We start from the raw sequence: 12,612 nt of genomic DNA, 5'->3' as shown, positions 1-12,612 counted from the left end.
ACACATATCCGTGAAGCCCAACATAGGTGCACACTTCTCAAACCTAAAAGTGGCACACACACACCTTAGAACCTAACAAAGACATCAGAACCCAAAGTCCCGCAGAATCCAAGACACACACAAACCCCCCATAACCCACAGGGTCACACACGTCTCAGGTTTTCAACATGAGAGCAGACTCCTCTGAACCCAAAACAAACACGTTCATCAGATTCAACACTGGCACACACAGCCCTCAGCCCTAACACAGGTACAGACCCCTCAGAACACAACACACACCCCCGTCTCAGAACCCAAAACAGGAACACATCCTTAGAGCCCAAACAGGCAAACCTTTCAGAACCCAAATGGAGCACACACCCCTCTCCCAAAACAGAACACACCCCCTTGAACACAAAATGAATGCACACGGCCCCAGAAACCCAAAAGGGGCACACACACCCGTCACACCTAACATGGGAGCTCACACCTCAGATGCTAAAGCAGGCACACACAACTCAAAACAGACAGTAAGAGACACACCTCAGAAGCAACACAGGCGCACACACCCTCAGATCCATAACGTAAGCACACAAAGCCTTCAAATCCACCACAGACACATCCTTCAGACCAAACACTGGCACGCTCCCCTCAGCACCCAGCATGAGAACACCCCTCAGAACCTAACAGATGCTGGCATCTCTCAGAAGCAACAGGAACACACACCCTCAGACCCAACATGGGCACACACAGCAATCAGAACCAACAAGGAAAGACCTCTTCACAACCAAATGGAAAGCAATCCTCAGACCCACACGGACACACAAGCCTCAAAATCAACACAGACATAAAACGCTTAGGCCTAACACGGGCCCCGCACTCCACAGAACCCAACATGGGAGCGCAGGCACTCCTCAGAACCAACAGGGTCACACACAGCCCGCTGAACCAACATGGACACAACCCTCAGACCCAACATAGGGCACATTCCTCAGAATCTAACACACAACCCTGAGACACAACACAGGAACATCCCTTATCACTAACACGAATACACAACCCTCAGACCCAAATAGTCACACACACTCCTCAAAGCCCAACCTAGGCTCACACCCCTTAGAACACAACATGGGCGCACACTCCTCAGAATTTAAGATATGTTCACACCCCCCAGAACGAACATGAAACACATGGGTACACACAGCCCTCAGAATCAATATGGACATACAACTCTTTCACCTAAACAGGCCACACACTCCTCAGAACCCAACATGGGAACACACACCCTTCAGAACCAACACAGACACACAAACCTTAAACCTAACACAACCCTAACATGTAAATGGGCACACACTTCTCAACACAATATGGAATACAGTCCTCAGAACATAACACATGCACACAATTCTCCAAACAAACCCAAATACACACCCTCGTATTCAATATGGGCACAACACCCCTCAGAACCCAACACGACACACAGCCCTCATACCCACTCCTGGAGGAGACACTCAGAACCCAACCCAAACACACACTGCTCACAACCCAAAATGGGCACACACCCTTCAAACCCAACACGGACACACACACACCCACAGAACTAACACAGAAACATAACCCTTTAGCCTAACATATGCACACATACCCCACGGACCCAACAAAGACACGTGAACACACAACCCTTAGACCTAACACAGGCACACACATCCCTCAGAACCCAAGACGGCTGCACACAACACGTAGGCCCAACATGAGAACACACATACTCTTCAGAACCAACATGTGCACACACACCTCTCACAACTCAATACTGGTGCACACACCCCCTCAGACCTGACATGGGTACACAACCCTCTCAGAATCCCACATTAATGCATATACCCCTCAGAAAACAGCTCAGCCACACACACCTCATGCCCATGGGAGTACACCCCTCAGAACTCAACACACACAGACAACCCTTAGAACCAACACAAACACACACCCCTCAGAATGAACTCAGACACAACCCGCACACCAACACAGGCATACACAACCCACAGAACCCAATACAGGTGCGCACACCCACAGACACAACATGGGCACATTCCCCTCACCCCCACATGCACACACAAACCTCAGACACGACAAAGGTATACACTCATCAACCCAACATGGAGTCCCATGCCCCTAGGACCCAACATGGAGGCACTCACACTCTCAGAACCAAAACAGGCAAATACCCGTCAGATCCAAAAGGGACACACACCACTCAGAACCGAGTGAGGGAACACAACCCTCAGATGTCAACAAGGACAAAGCCCTCAGAATAAACAAAAACACACAACCCTCAGATAAGCACACATGCCCTTTAGAACCCAACACAGGCATACAAGCCTCACACCCAAAACAGGCAAAACACCCAACTGTACACACATCCTCAGAACCCACCTACAGGCACGCAGACCCTACAGAACCACCGTGGGAGCAGACACCGACTCTCCATGGGGCACACAGATACCTTAGACCCAATATGGGCACACACATCCATAGTCAACAAGGACACACACACCTCTCAGAATCCAAAATGGATACACACCTATGACACTCAACATGGGCACACACTCCTCATAACACAACAAGGACACATGCCTAAAAGCAACAAGATACACAGCCCTCAGAACCAATAGGACGCACAACCCTCAAAACTCAACACAGGCACACACCCTTAAAACCAACATGCACACACAACCCTAAAGCTTAACACAGGCAAACATACCCCTCAGAACACAACATGGGTGCACATCCCTCAGACCCAACACAGGCAAACACCCGTCAGAACACAGTACAGTTTCACACAACCCTCATACCCAACAAGGGGGTATGAACACAAACACACACCCATCGTAACTCCAAATAGGCAGATAACCTCAGGCCCAACACAGACACACACCCCCTCCCAGCCAACATGGACACACATCCACCCCTTCCACCTAACAAGAGCACACAGACACTTCAGAACCCAAACGGGCACACATACCTCCCAGAATCCACCACATGCACACAAACTTTCCTCAGACAGCATGGGAGCCCTTCCTCAACATCTAATACACCCACAAAACTTCATAACCAACAAGAACACACACCCCTCAGCACAACACAAACAGAAAACACCCTCAGAACCAACATGGACACACAACCCTCAGACCCAACGCAGGCACACACACCACTCAGAACTTAACACAGAGCACATAAGCACATACTTTCAACTCAAAACGGGAACACACACCCCCTTCAAAATGAACACCTACTCACACCCCTCAATACACATGTGACCTGGCACAAAAATCCCTCAGAACCCAACATGAGTGCACACATACTCCAGAACCTACATGGGCTCACACACACCTCAAACCCTACATGGACAAACATCTCAGAACCCAAAACAGGGACACACACCCTTTAGACCAAACACAGGAGCAAAAACACACCTCAAAATCAACAGGGACACACACCCTCACCCAATATGGGAGCACACCCTTCAGAACCAACACTGAACATGCACATCTCAAACCCAACACAGACAGAACACCTCTCAGAAACCAACATGGCCACACAACCCTCAGAACACAACACGGGCACACAGCCCTCAGAAACATCATGGACATACAACCAGCGGACCCAATATGGGCACAACACAGCAATACACGCTCCTCAGAACCAACACAGACACACAACCCTCTAATCCAGATGAGCACACACACTCCTCACAACAAACACGGGAGCACAACACTCTGAAGCCAACATGTGTACACACACACACCTCGGAACCGACACAAATGTAAACACTTCGGGGCGCCTGGGTGGCTCAGTCGGTTAAGCGTCCGACTTCAGCTCAGGTCACGATCTCGCGGTCGGTGAGTTCGAGCCCCGCGTCGGGCTCTGGGCTGATGGCTCAGAGCCTGGAGCCTGCTTCCGATTCTGTGTCTCCCTCTCTCTCTGCCCCTCCCCCGTTCATGCTCTGTCTCTCTCTGTCTCAAAAATAAATGAAAAACGTTAAAAAAACAAACAAACAAATGTAAACACCTCAAACCTAAAATAGACACACACACCACTGCGAAGCGACTCAGGTGCACAAGCCCCTCAGAACCCAACATAAACACAATGCCTTAGGACTTATGCAGGCACACATACCCCAGAACCAACACGGGCACATACACCCCTCACAACCCATAATAGGCGCACAAGAGCAGACCCCTCAGAACCCAATCCCAAGGCACACCTCTAAGAACCTAAAACAGGCACATCACCTCTCAAATTAACACAGACACACACTTGTAGAGCCAAGGACACGCAACCCTTAGACCTAACAGAGGCACGCCCCACCACAGAACCCAAAAGAGGCACACCCCTCACAACCAACACGGGAGCACACACCTCAGACCAACACAGGCACCAACATTCTCACCCAACTTGGGAGCATACCCCTCAAGACCTAACACGTGCACACATGCCTCGAACCCAGGATGAGAGCACCCCCCTCGGAACCTAACACGTACTCATACCTCTCAGAATCAACACAAACCCATATCCCTCAGATCCACCGCGGAGAGACACAGCTATCAGAACCAACGAGGACAGCCAGCCCTTTAAAACCAAGTGGAACTCAACCCTCAGACCCAACACGGACCCACCACTCAGAACAACAGACACCCAACCCTCAGACGCAGCTCGGCACATACCCTCAAGACCCAATATGGGAGCACCCCCCCCCAAGAGCCCAAAATAGGCACGAGCCCCCCAGAACCAACACAGGTCCCCCCTCAGGCCCCACACAGGAGCACAGACACCCCTCGGAAACCAACATGGACTCACAACCCTCAGACTCAGACGGGCACGCGCCGCCCCATACCCAGCACAGGAGCACACAACTCAGAACCTAACACACACACACACACACACACACAAACACCGCGCCGGCAAAATCCAGGCCCACTCCCCCCGCCCCCCCGCACAACCCAGTACAAGCATCACAGGCCGCACACCCGACATCGGAACACACACACCTTCAGACCAACAAGGCCCCGCAACCTCAACGTGAGCGCACACCCCTCAGGTCCCAACACAGGCAGACACCCTTTGACCCAACACAGGATACGCTCCCCAGAATCTGACACCCTCACAAACCCTCAGAGTGAACACGAACGCACAACCTTCAGACCAAAACAGGCACGCGCCCTCCTCAAAACCCACATGGGGCTTACACACCTCAGAACCAACACAGACATACAACCCTCGTGCCCACCACGGCTGCACACACACAACCCTTAAACCGAACACAACCTTCAGATATAAATGGACACACATGGAGCACACCCCTCAGAACACAACACATAGATAACCCTCACAACCAACCGGAAAAAAACACCCCTCCTACAGAACCACCCTCAGACCCAACAGGCGCACGCGCCCCTCAGAACCAACCGACACACATCTCCCCACACAACACGGGAGCACACCGTGCGGAAGCCAACTCACGCACACACACCTCAGAACTGACCAGAACGCTCCTCCCTCGGAACCCAGCACGGGCCAGCCAACAAGCACGCACAACCCTCACACGCAACGTGGCACACGCCTGTCAGACCCGAACTGTGAGAATCAAGAAGAGGAAACTTTAGTGAGAACCACGCCTCCTCGACTGCAGATCCCACCGGAAGAGGGGCCTGGCGAGGCCCTACTGCTTCACGATCCCAGGAGGAAGGAAGGTTTCCTCCGGCTCCGGCAGCAGCCCAGCCAATGAGAAGCCACCACACTTCCAGCTCCCAGTTTCCTCCAATGGGCTTTCTGTTTACAACAGCCCCCGCCCCCCATAAGACAGCGTCCTCGGCGTTCCGTGCCCTAGCGAAGGGTTTTGCCTTAACGTGCTGGTCCTGGGTGGCCGTTCTCTGCTGTTCCAAAGAAGCCTATCCTTTCCGGAACAGTAACGGGCAGTTTTATTTTTAAGGTTAACAGTGCACGTGCACACACTCCTCAGAGCCCGCCGCCACCCACTCCCCTCACCCAACCCTGGAGCGCGCGCTCTCAAACCTGTCACAACCCACCAGGACGCAAGCCCGCAGCCCTGACTCGGGCTCGCCCTCCTCGGAACCCACACGCGCCCACACCCGCTGCGGTCTGAGGAAGCGCGGCTCGCCCACAGGGCCGCACCTGGCGCAGCGCGGCCTCCGCGGCGCCGCCCTCCCGCTGCCGGAGCTGCTCCCGGAAGCGCGCCACCTGCTCCAGTAGCGCGTCCACGAGCGAGGGCGCCGCGTCCCCCTCGAGCGCGGCCAGGCGGGCGCGGAGGCGCTCTATGAGGGCATCCCGCGCCGCCAGCTCGTCCTGCAGGCGCCTCAGCCGCTGCCCGGCCTCGTGGTACAGGCCACAGAGCGTCGCAGCCGCGCGCGGGGCCCCCTCCCGCCCGCCGGACCCAGCGCCCCCCGAGGACATGGCCGCGGGCCGCTACCGGAGGGCGCGCGGACGACACACCAACTTCCGCGCCGGGTCTGGACTGGCTCACCTTCCCGGAACTTTTCCCGGAGCGTCCCGCCCACCGCCTTGACCCCGGCCCCGCCCACGGCCCACAGCCAGGCCGCGCCCCCCCACCGACAGCCCGGCCCCGCCCACAGCGACCCGCTTGGCCCCTGACCCACCGAGAAGCCGCCCCAGACCGCCCACAGCCTGGCCCCGCACGCGGCGACCGGCGTGACCCCTGACCCACGGAAAGGCCGGCCCAGACCCGCCCACAGCCCGGCCCCGCCCCCTGCCAAAAGCAGGCCCCGCCCCGCCATCGGTGCGGCCACGCCCATGGCGGCCAGCGTGGCCCCGGACCCACGGAAAGGTCGGCCCCGACCGGCCGCTAGCCCGCCCTGCCCGCGGCCCGCGGCCCATCCCAGTCTCCCGGCCCACAGCAGGCCCCGCCCCCCGCCGGCAGCACAGCCCCTCTCCCCCGCCCACTGAACGTCCCCGCCCCCCGCCGACAGCCAGCACGGCCACGCCCCCTGCCAAGAGCTGGCCCCGCCCCACCGACAGAACGGTTCCGCCCCGCACCGAGAGCAAGTACCCGCCCTCTCTCCCGGCCCCAGCCGTTGGGGCCTGGCCTCCCGGGGTGGCTGGCTTGTCCCAGCGGCCCAATTCCCTCCCCCCTCCCCGCCCCCCCCCCCCCCCCCCCCGGCCTCCCTCTCCCCGCGTGAGGGGAGTTTTAAGGGAGTCAGCTGAGAGGAGGAGGGAGAGTGAGACACCTCTCATGCAGCTACTGATGGGAGGGAAAGAATGGGTCACTGGTGACTTCAAGTACAGGACCTGTGCGTGGGTCAAAATCCCTGGGCTGCAAGCCAACTTAGCCACATAAAACAACAGGAACGGGGCGACGTCTCCCTGAGCTCAGGGAGATGCCCTACCCACCCAACTGCATGGCGGTGGCCCCTGCATGCCCCTCTCTAAGACAGGAGGGAGCTGCCCTGTCCTACCCTCGCTTCTCCATCCCTTTCCTTCCCCCAACGTCCCAGACCAACTCCAAGGGTTTTTCTGACTCCTCGCTATTTTCTTTTTCAGTCTGATCTTTCCCCCACAATGACACCCAGGCACATCCGTGATCTTTCAAAGGTTCCCTCCCTCACAGCGGCTGCACCCCTGCCCTGCATGTGTGTGCTCCCCCCTTCCGCCCAGGCCTCGTCTGGTTTTCCCCTTTAAGTAATCCATAGCCAAGCTTGGGCTGGCCCCGGGGAAAACACGCACAGGCTTGTAAATCAGACAAGTGTATGAGCAAAGCCAGCTCACACTTCCTCCTCTGTAGAGGGAAGATCAGAGCCAGTACCCTCCCTGCTGGTTAGGGGTGTTGTGGGGACCAGAAGATGAGGTGCACTTGTCCTACACAGTGTAAATCCACAATCCCCGAGGCTATGGCTATGGATGACACCTTATGTTTGGCTGAGGCGGTGGTGGAGAAAAAGAAACAGCACTGGCCCCACTGCTGCTGGAGGTGGGATGAGTCCTTATTCTATTCTTATATGTACAGCTTGGGGCAGGTTACTCAAGTGCCCTCGAGCCTGGTTCTCAACTGTGAAGTCCACATTCCAGTCTCTCATCCAACACTAGAGGGACCTCGGGCATCAGTGATACTGGCTTTGTCTGCTGATTTGTTTTGTACTGTTTTGCCCCAATGAGTGAGGCTTTGCTCATCAGAAGGTGGTAGCAGACTGTGGCGTGGGCATCACCCTGGGATCAGGGCCACGTACAGAGGATGTGCACCTGGGTGCACCCAGGAAGCAGGGCTCGCGGTCGCTAGTGAGGAGGTCACAGAACAGACTGTGTTGGCTCAGCTCCCGGAAGAGAGGTCTTGAGCTGCCCAACATTGCCTCCCAGGCCCAGTGTCCATGCCTCCTTCCAGCCCCTGACCACCTCTCCTCAGCCCCACATGAGGCTCTCTGAGGTCCAGCTCAGCAGGGAGACTGCCACCAGGGGCAAGTTCAATGTGGGAGGCTCAGTCAGGGGCAAGAGGGGAAGTCAGAGCTCCCACCTTACCCACCCTTCCATGTCCCTTCCTCCAGGTGCCTCTCTGACCCCAACAGGATCCCAGCTCCAACCCCGACTCCCCCTGGCTTTCATTCAGAGTCCTCAAAAAAGACAGGTGACCTGTGACTGGACACCAGAAGGGAGGAGAAAGCCATGCAGGTGCCTGGGCGAAAACCTTTTAGGTGAAGGGAACAGAAAGGGCACAGTCTCAGGGCTGAGCGCTAGGCCTGGTCAAGAACCTCGAGGAGGCTGCACCCACAGGAGTGGGGCAAGCAGGAGAGGGCATGAATGGGTCTGGGACAGATTGAGCTTCCAATGTGGATACTCAGTTGGGCTCCTGAGGGGCATGGGTCTTCCCCAAAGCCCTCAGACTGCCATGTGCACATAGGGGCCACTGCTCAGTCTAACTCCTGGCTGGCCTGCCCCCAGTTCTAATGCAGTAGGATCTAAGGGGACCCTCCTCTCCTTATCCTGCCAGTGGAACTAAAGCATATGCCCTGTAGACTCTTGGAAACCAGGAAAGTATGGGAACACATGAATATGGCCCAAATGGTGTATTTGAGTAGTTTGTAGCCACCATCATATTTGCTCCTGAGAGGCAGGCAAAGGAGAGAAAATTCTGGACTATTCTAGGACCTGAGGCCAAAAGTGGGAGAGGTTGTGCTCAGCCAATGCAGTCCCAGCCCACCCCACACAGCCTAAACTGCTGGTGGCTTGAGCTGGAGGCAGCCCTTTGATTCTGTCCTGATGACCACTTCGGTCCCCAAGGCCCCTTCTATCCATGTGGCCCTCTCTGGCCTTGCACCCTCTCCCCCAGTGGGTGTGGGGCTGAGTGCAGGGACTCTTGGTAGTAGAGACTCAGCATCGGGGAGAGCCAGAGCCCCTGAGGAGCAGGCTGCACCGGACCCTCAGGGTGAGTGCAGGTTCCTGGAAGGCCCTCCCTCCAAGAGACCTCTGGCCACACTGCCACAGTGCCAAATGACTCACCGATGGCCCACCATTAGCTCACCTGGGGGAACAACGCCTGACCCAGCACCTACAATTTCTTGACTTGGTGATCAAAATGCAAATTTGATGGGATTCATATTTAGTTCCTGGTGGGCACAGGGTACCTCAGGGCAGCTTGTTTCCTGGCCAGAGCTCAGGGACGTCTGACACCAAGGAAAGGGCCCCAGCAGGGCCAAGGAGACTTGCCTGGGTGCTGGGCTGACTGGTAACCTAGGCTGCCCTCCTCCCTCCTTCACAAGAGGGCGCTCCAGGCCCCAGGATGCCCAGGCTGTACCCTCAGCCTTCTGAGGGCCTGGAAAAGGGTCTGCCACATGAGTGTCCACAAGGGGGCAATGTGGGCCAGTGCTTCCAGGGGCCAGCCAGCCTGGGGACCAGAGCCTCAGGCAGGACCCGAAGTATGGTGCGAATCCCACCCTCGCCCTGTGTGGGTGCCCAGGGGTCTCATCATCGCTGAGCCAGCCCCTGACTGTCCCTGCGCATGCAGCCTGCCCCCACTGGGCTAGAACTCATCTGTATATCACTCAACAATCTTGTTCATCACCAAGTTCATCACAGAGGTAGAGATACCAACCTGCTCTCTCTTGTGTAGGCCCCAGTGTGTTAGGGGGAGAATTTGACTTCAGTCCTATTGGTCTAAAGTGTGGTTACATCCAAAAGCTTCCATGGGCCTGAAAGGAGGTGTTTGTTCAGACTTTGTTATGGCACACCGCCTCTGTCCTCTGCTTCTCTCCCTAAGACAGTGTCCAAGGAGATTGAGAGAGGGAACTCATGGGCCCCAGGGCTTTGGAGAAGGGGGTTGCTAGCAAGTGGTGTGGTCCTAGGGTGAGCTTGTTGATGTCTGGTCTCCATGGGGATGACCCTCATCTTCCTCCTGCCCTGGACCCTACTCTGCCTTCCTCTGCCTCTGTTCTCCCCATACATGAGAAGTCCATATGGCTGTAAGAGCCTGTGCCCCACTGCTAGACCACGCTTTGGGGGCCAGGACCTGAAATTCCCTGGGCAGATGGCCCTGGCAGGATTTGTCTCCAACTCTGTCCTACCGAGGATAGATTGTCCTGCTGGTGTGTGTGGCCCTAGGCATACCTAGATAGAGTGGTCATGAGCTGATGAACCCTTCGAGGGGGTACATACTGGGGACACTGAAGGTCTCAGAACAGGGGCTCAGGCCAACATTCCCTCTATGTTGACCGTTCGGGCAAAGAACTCAGGAGAGCCCAAGACTGTGAACCCAGACCTAGCCTTCCAGGATGCTGCAGGATGGGTGTATTTGCCAATGAACAAGGAGAGAACATGTCTGTTTCATGGTTTAGCGCATGATGTGTAGCCCTGAAATATTTACATACGTGGATGTAGCTCTCCCTGGGGAAGAGATGCGTCTGACACTTCCCTGCTCTCAGCCGTTTTCCCTCCTCCCATGGTCTGCAGTCTACCTCCCTGTCGCTCTGCCACTGAAAGCATCCCAACCACACGTGGGAGAAGCCTTTGATCTGAGTGCACTAGCTCAGCTGTGGCTAGACCAAGGGGGAGAAAACGGAGAGCGAAGTACGATGACCCGGGGCCCTCGACAGGCCAGTGCTGTTGTCTCACAGGGTGATCTGGTTTGGGAGAGGTTGCTGCTTCCCTAGTAGGCTCAGGCAGCTGTCAATGCTGGGACAGAGGCAGGTGGTAGTGTTCAGTAAGGCTTTAGATCAAGGACTTGCAGGAGTGAGAATTGCAGATTTCTGAGGGAAGAACCTTCCTGGCAGAGGGAACAGGTGTGGAAAGGCCCAGAGACTAACTGAACCTGTGGTTGGGGCTTTGAGCATGGGGGAAGAGGCCACAAGCCCAGGAGTGCGGCAGTCCCCGGGGCGGGGGAGGGGAAGCAAGCAAAGGCGTTCTGCCCTGAGAGCCTGCAGAAGGAATGCACTTCTGCAGACAACATGAGTTGAGCCCTGTGAGGCCCGTGGCAGACTTCTGATCTCCAGAACTGTAAGAGAATATATTCGGGCTGTGTTAAACCTCTGAGTTTGGTGTGATGGTTGCTGCAGCTCTAGGAAACGCACACAGACTGGGGTGGGGTGTGAGAGAAAGTGAAGGAGGATCTGAAGTCATGCCCCTGAGCAATGAGGCGGGTGGCGCTGCCCTCACCTGGGATGCAGGAGGTGGGGTGCAGAGGGGAAATGACCCCGCCAGCCTGCTCACCGTGGCGCCCTAGCCCCAGGCATAGCGCTGTGTGTGGGATGCCCTCAGCCGAGGTTTGTGAAATAAGCAAATGTTTAGGTGCTCAGTAAATATGTGTGAAACGCGGGAGTGAATTAATGATTTGACAAGGCTGAGCTGGGACACCCCCCCCCTCCAGTGTCAAGGGGTTGCTGGGGGTGGGGAGCCAGGAGAAGGTCTACACAGACATATTCCTTGCCAGTCTCTGGAGCTCAAGCAGGCTCCCGTGGTCCTGCAGGGTTGGGGCCTCCTCCACAGGGTACTCCCCAACTCAGCTTGCCCCTCCCGCTGCCTTCCTCCCAGCCAGCCTTTGAGTCCAGTCTTGCAGGCCCCTCTCTGCCCCCCACGGATGCTACATCCCCAAAAGCCCTTCTGGAAACATCATTTTTTCTCCATCTTGCTATTTAGTGCTAGGACATCTTTTCAGACCCTTTGGCCCCAGAGTGAATTCAGGAAGGTTCTTGTCCTATGGAAGCAGAGAGGCCCAAATAGCCCTGCTTTGGGCCAAGAAGCCAACTCTTGGGACCCTCAGTGTCCTCTTCTAGACCTGGGTGGTGGGAGTTTTCTAAGGGGCTCAGTAAGGCAGGGGTCTCTTAGCCAGGGTCCCAAGGTTTGGAAGAAGCACCTAGAGGCCAGGCACCTCTGTCAAACTCCAGGGCTAGGTGGGTATGGGTGATGGCAGCTGAGGACAGGAGGGGCAGGAAGCCAGTGCAGCCCTGGCGGGGCGCCTTGACAAATGTCCCCTCTCTTTGGTGCCAGTGTGTGCATCTGTCCCATAGAAAAGACATGCACAGCCTGCTTTTATTATGTATTAAACACATTTGTACCGCATGCCCACCATGTGGCTAGCATGTGGGCCCTGCCCTGAGGAAGTCATCCTATTTGGACGAGGGT

The 12,612-nt window shown here is 56.1% G+C and overlaps 1 protein-coding gene across 2 annotated transcripts in view; it reads right to left on the bottom strand.

Annotated features, from left to right (window-relative positions):
• Positions 1-6,528, bottom strand: part of TNIP2 (TNFAIP3 interacting protein 2) — a 34,807-nt gene extending 28,279 nt beyond the window's left edge. Inside the window, exon 1 of one of the 2 annotated variants that reach the window (XM_027068368.2) lies at positions 6,169-6,528. In XM_027068368.2, the coding sequence (XP_026924169.1) occupies positions 6,169-6,447 (279 nt within the window). In that variant the 5' untranslated portion in view covers positions 6,448-6,528. The remainder of the gene's footprint in view (positions 1-6,168) is intronic. The other variant, XM_027068310.2, reaches the window with a different exon arrangement.
• Positions 6,529-12,612: the final 6,084 nt, after the last annotated feature.

This window comes from Acinonyx jubatus, chromosome B1, assembly GCF_027475565.1.
Source record: "Acinonyx jubatus isolate Ajub_Pintada_27869175 chromosome B1, VMU_Ajub_asm_v1.0, whole genome shotgun sequence".
Taxonomy (NCBI): Eukaryota; Metazoa; Chordata; class Mammalia; order Carnivora; family Felidae; genus Acinonyx; species Acinonyx jubatus.
This window is presented reverse-complemented; position numbering and strand designations above follow the sequence as displayed.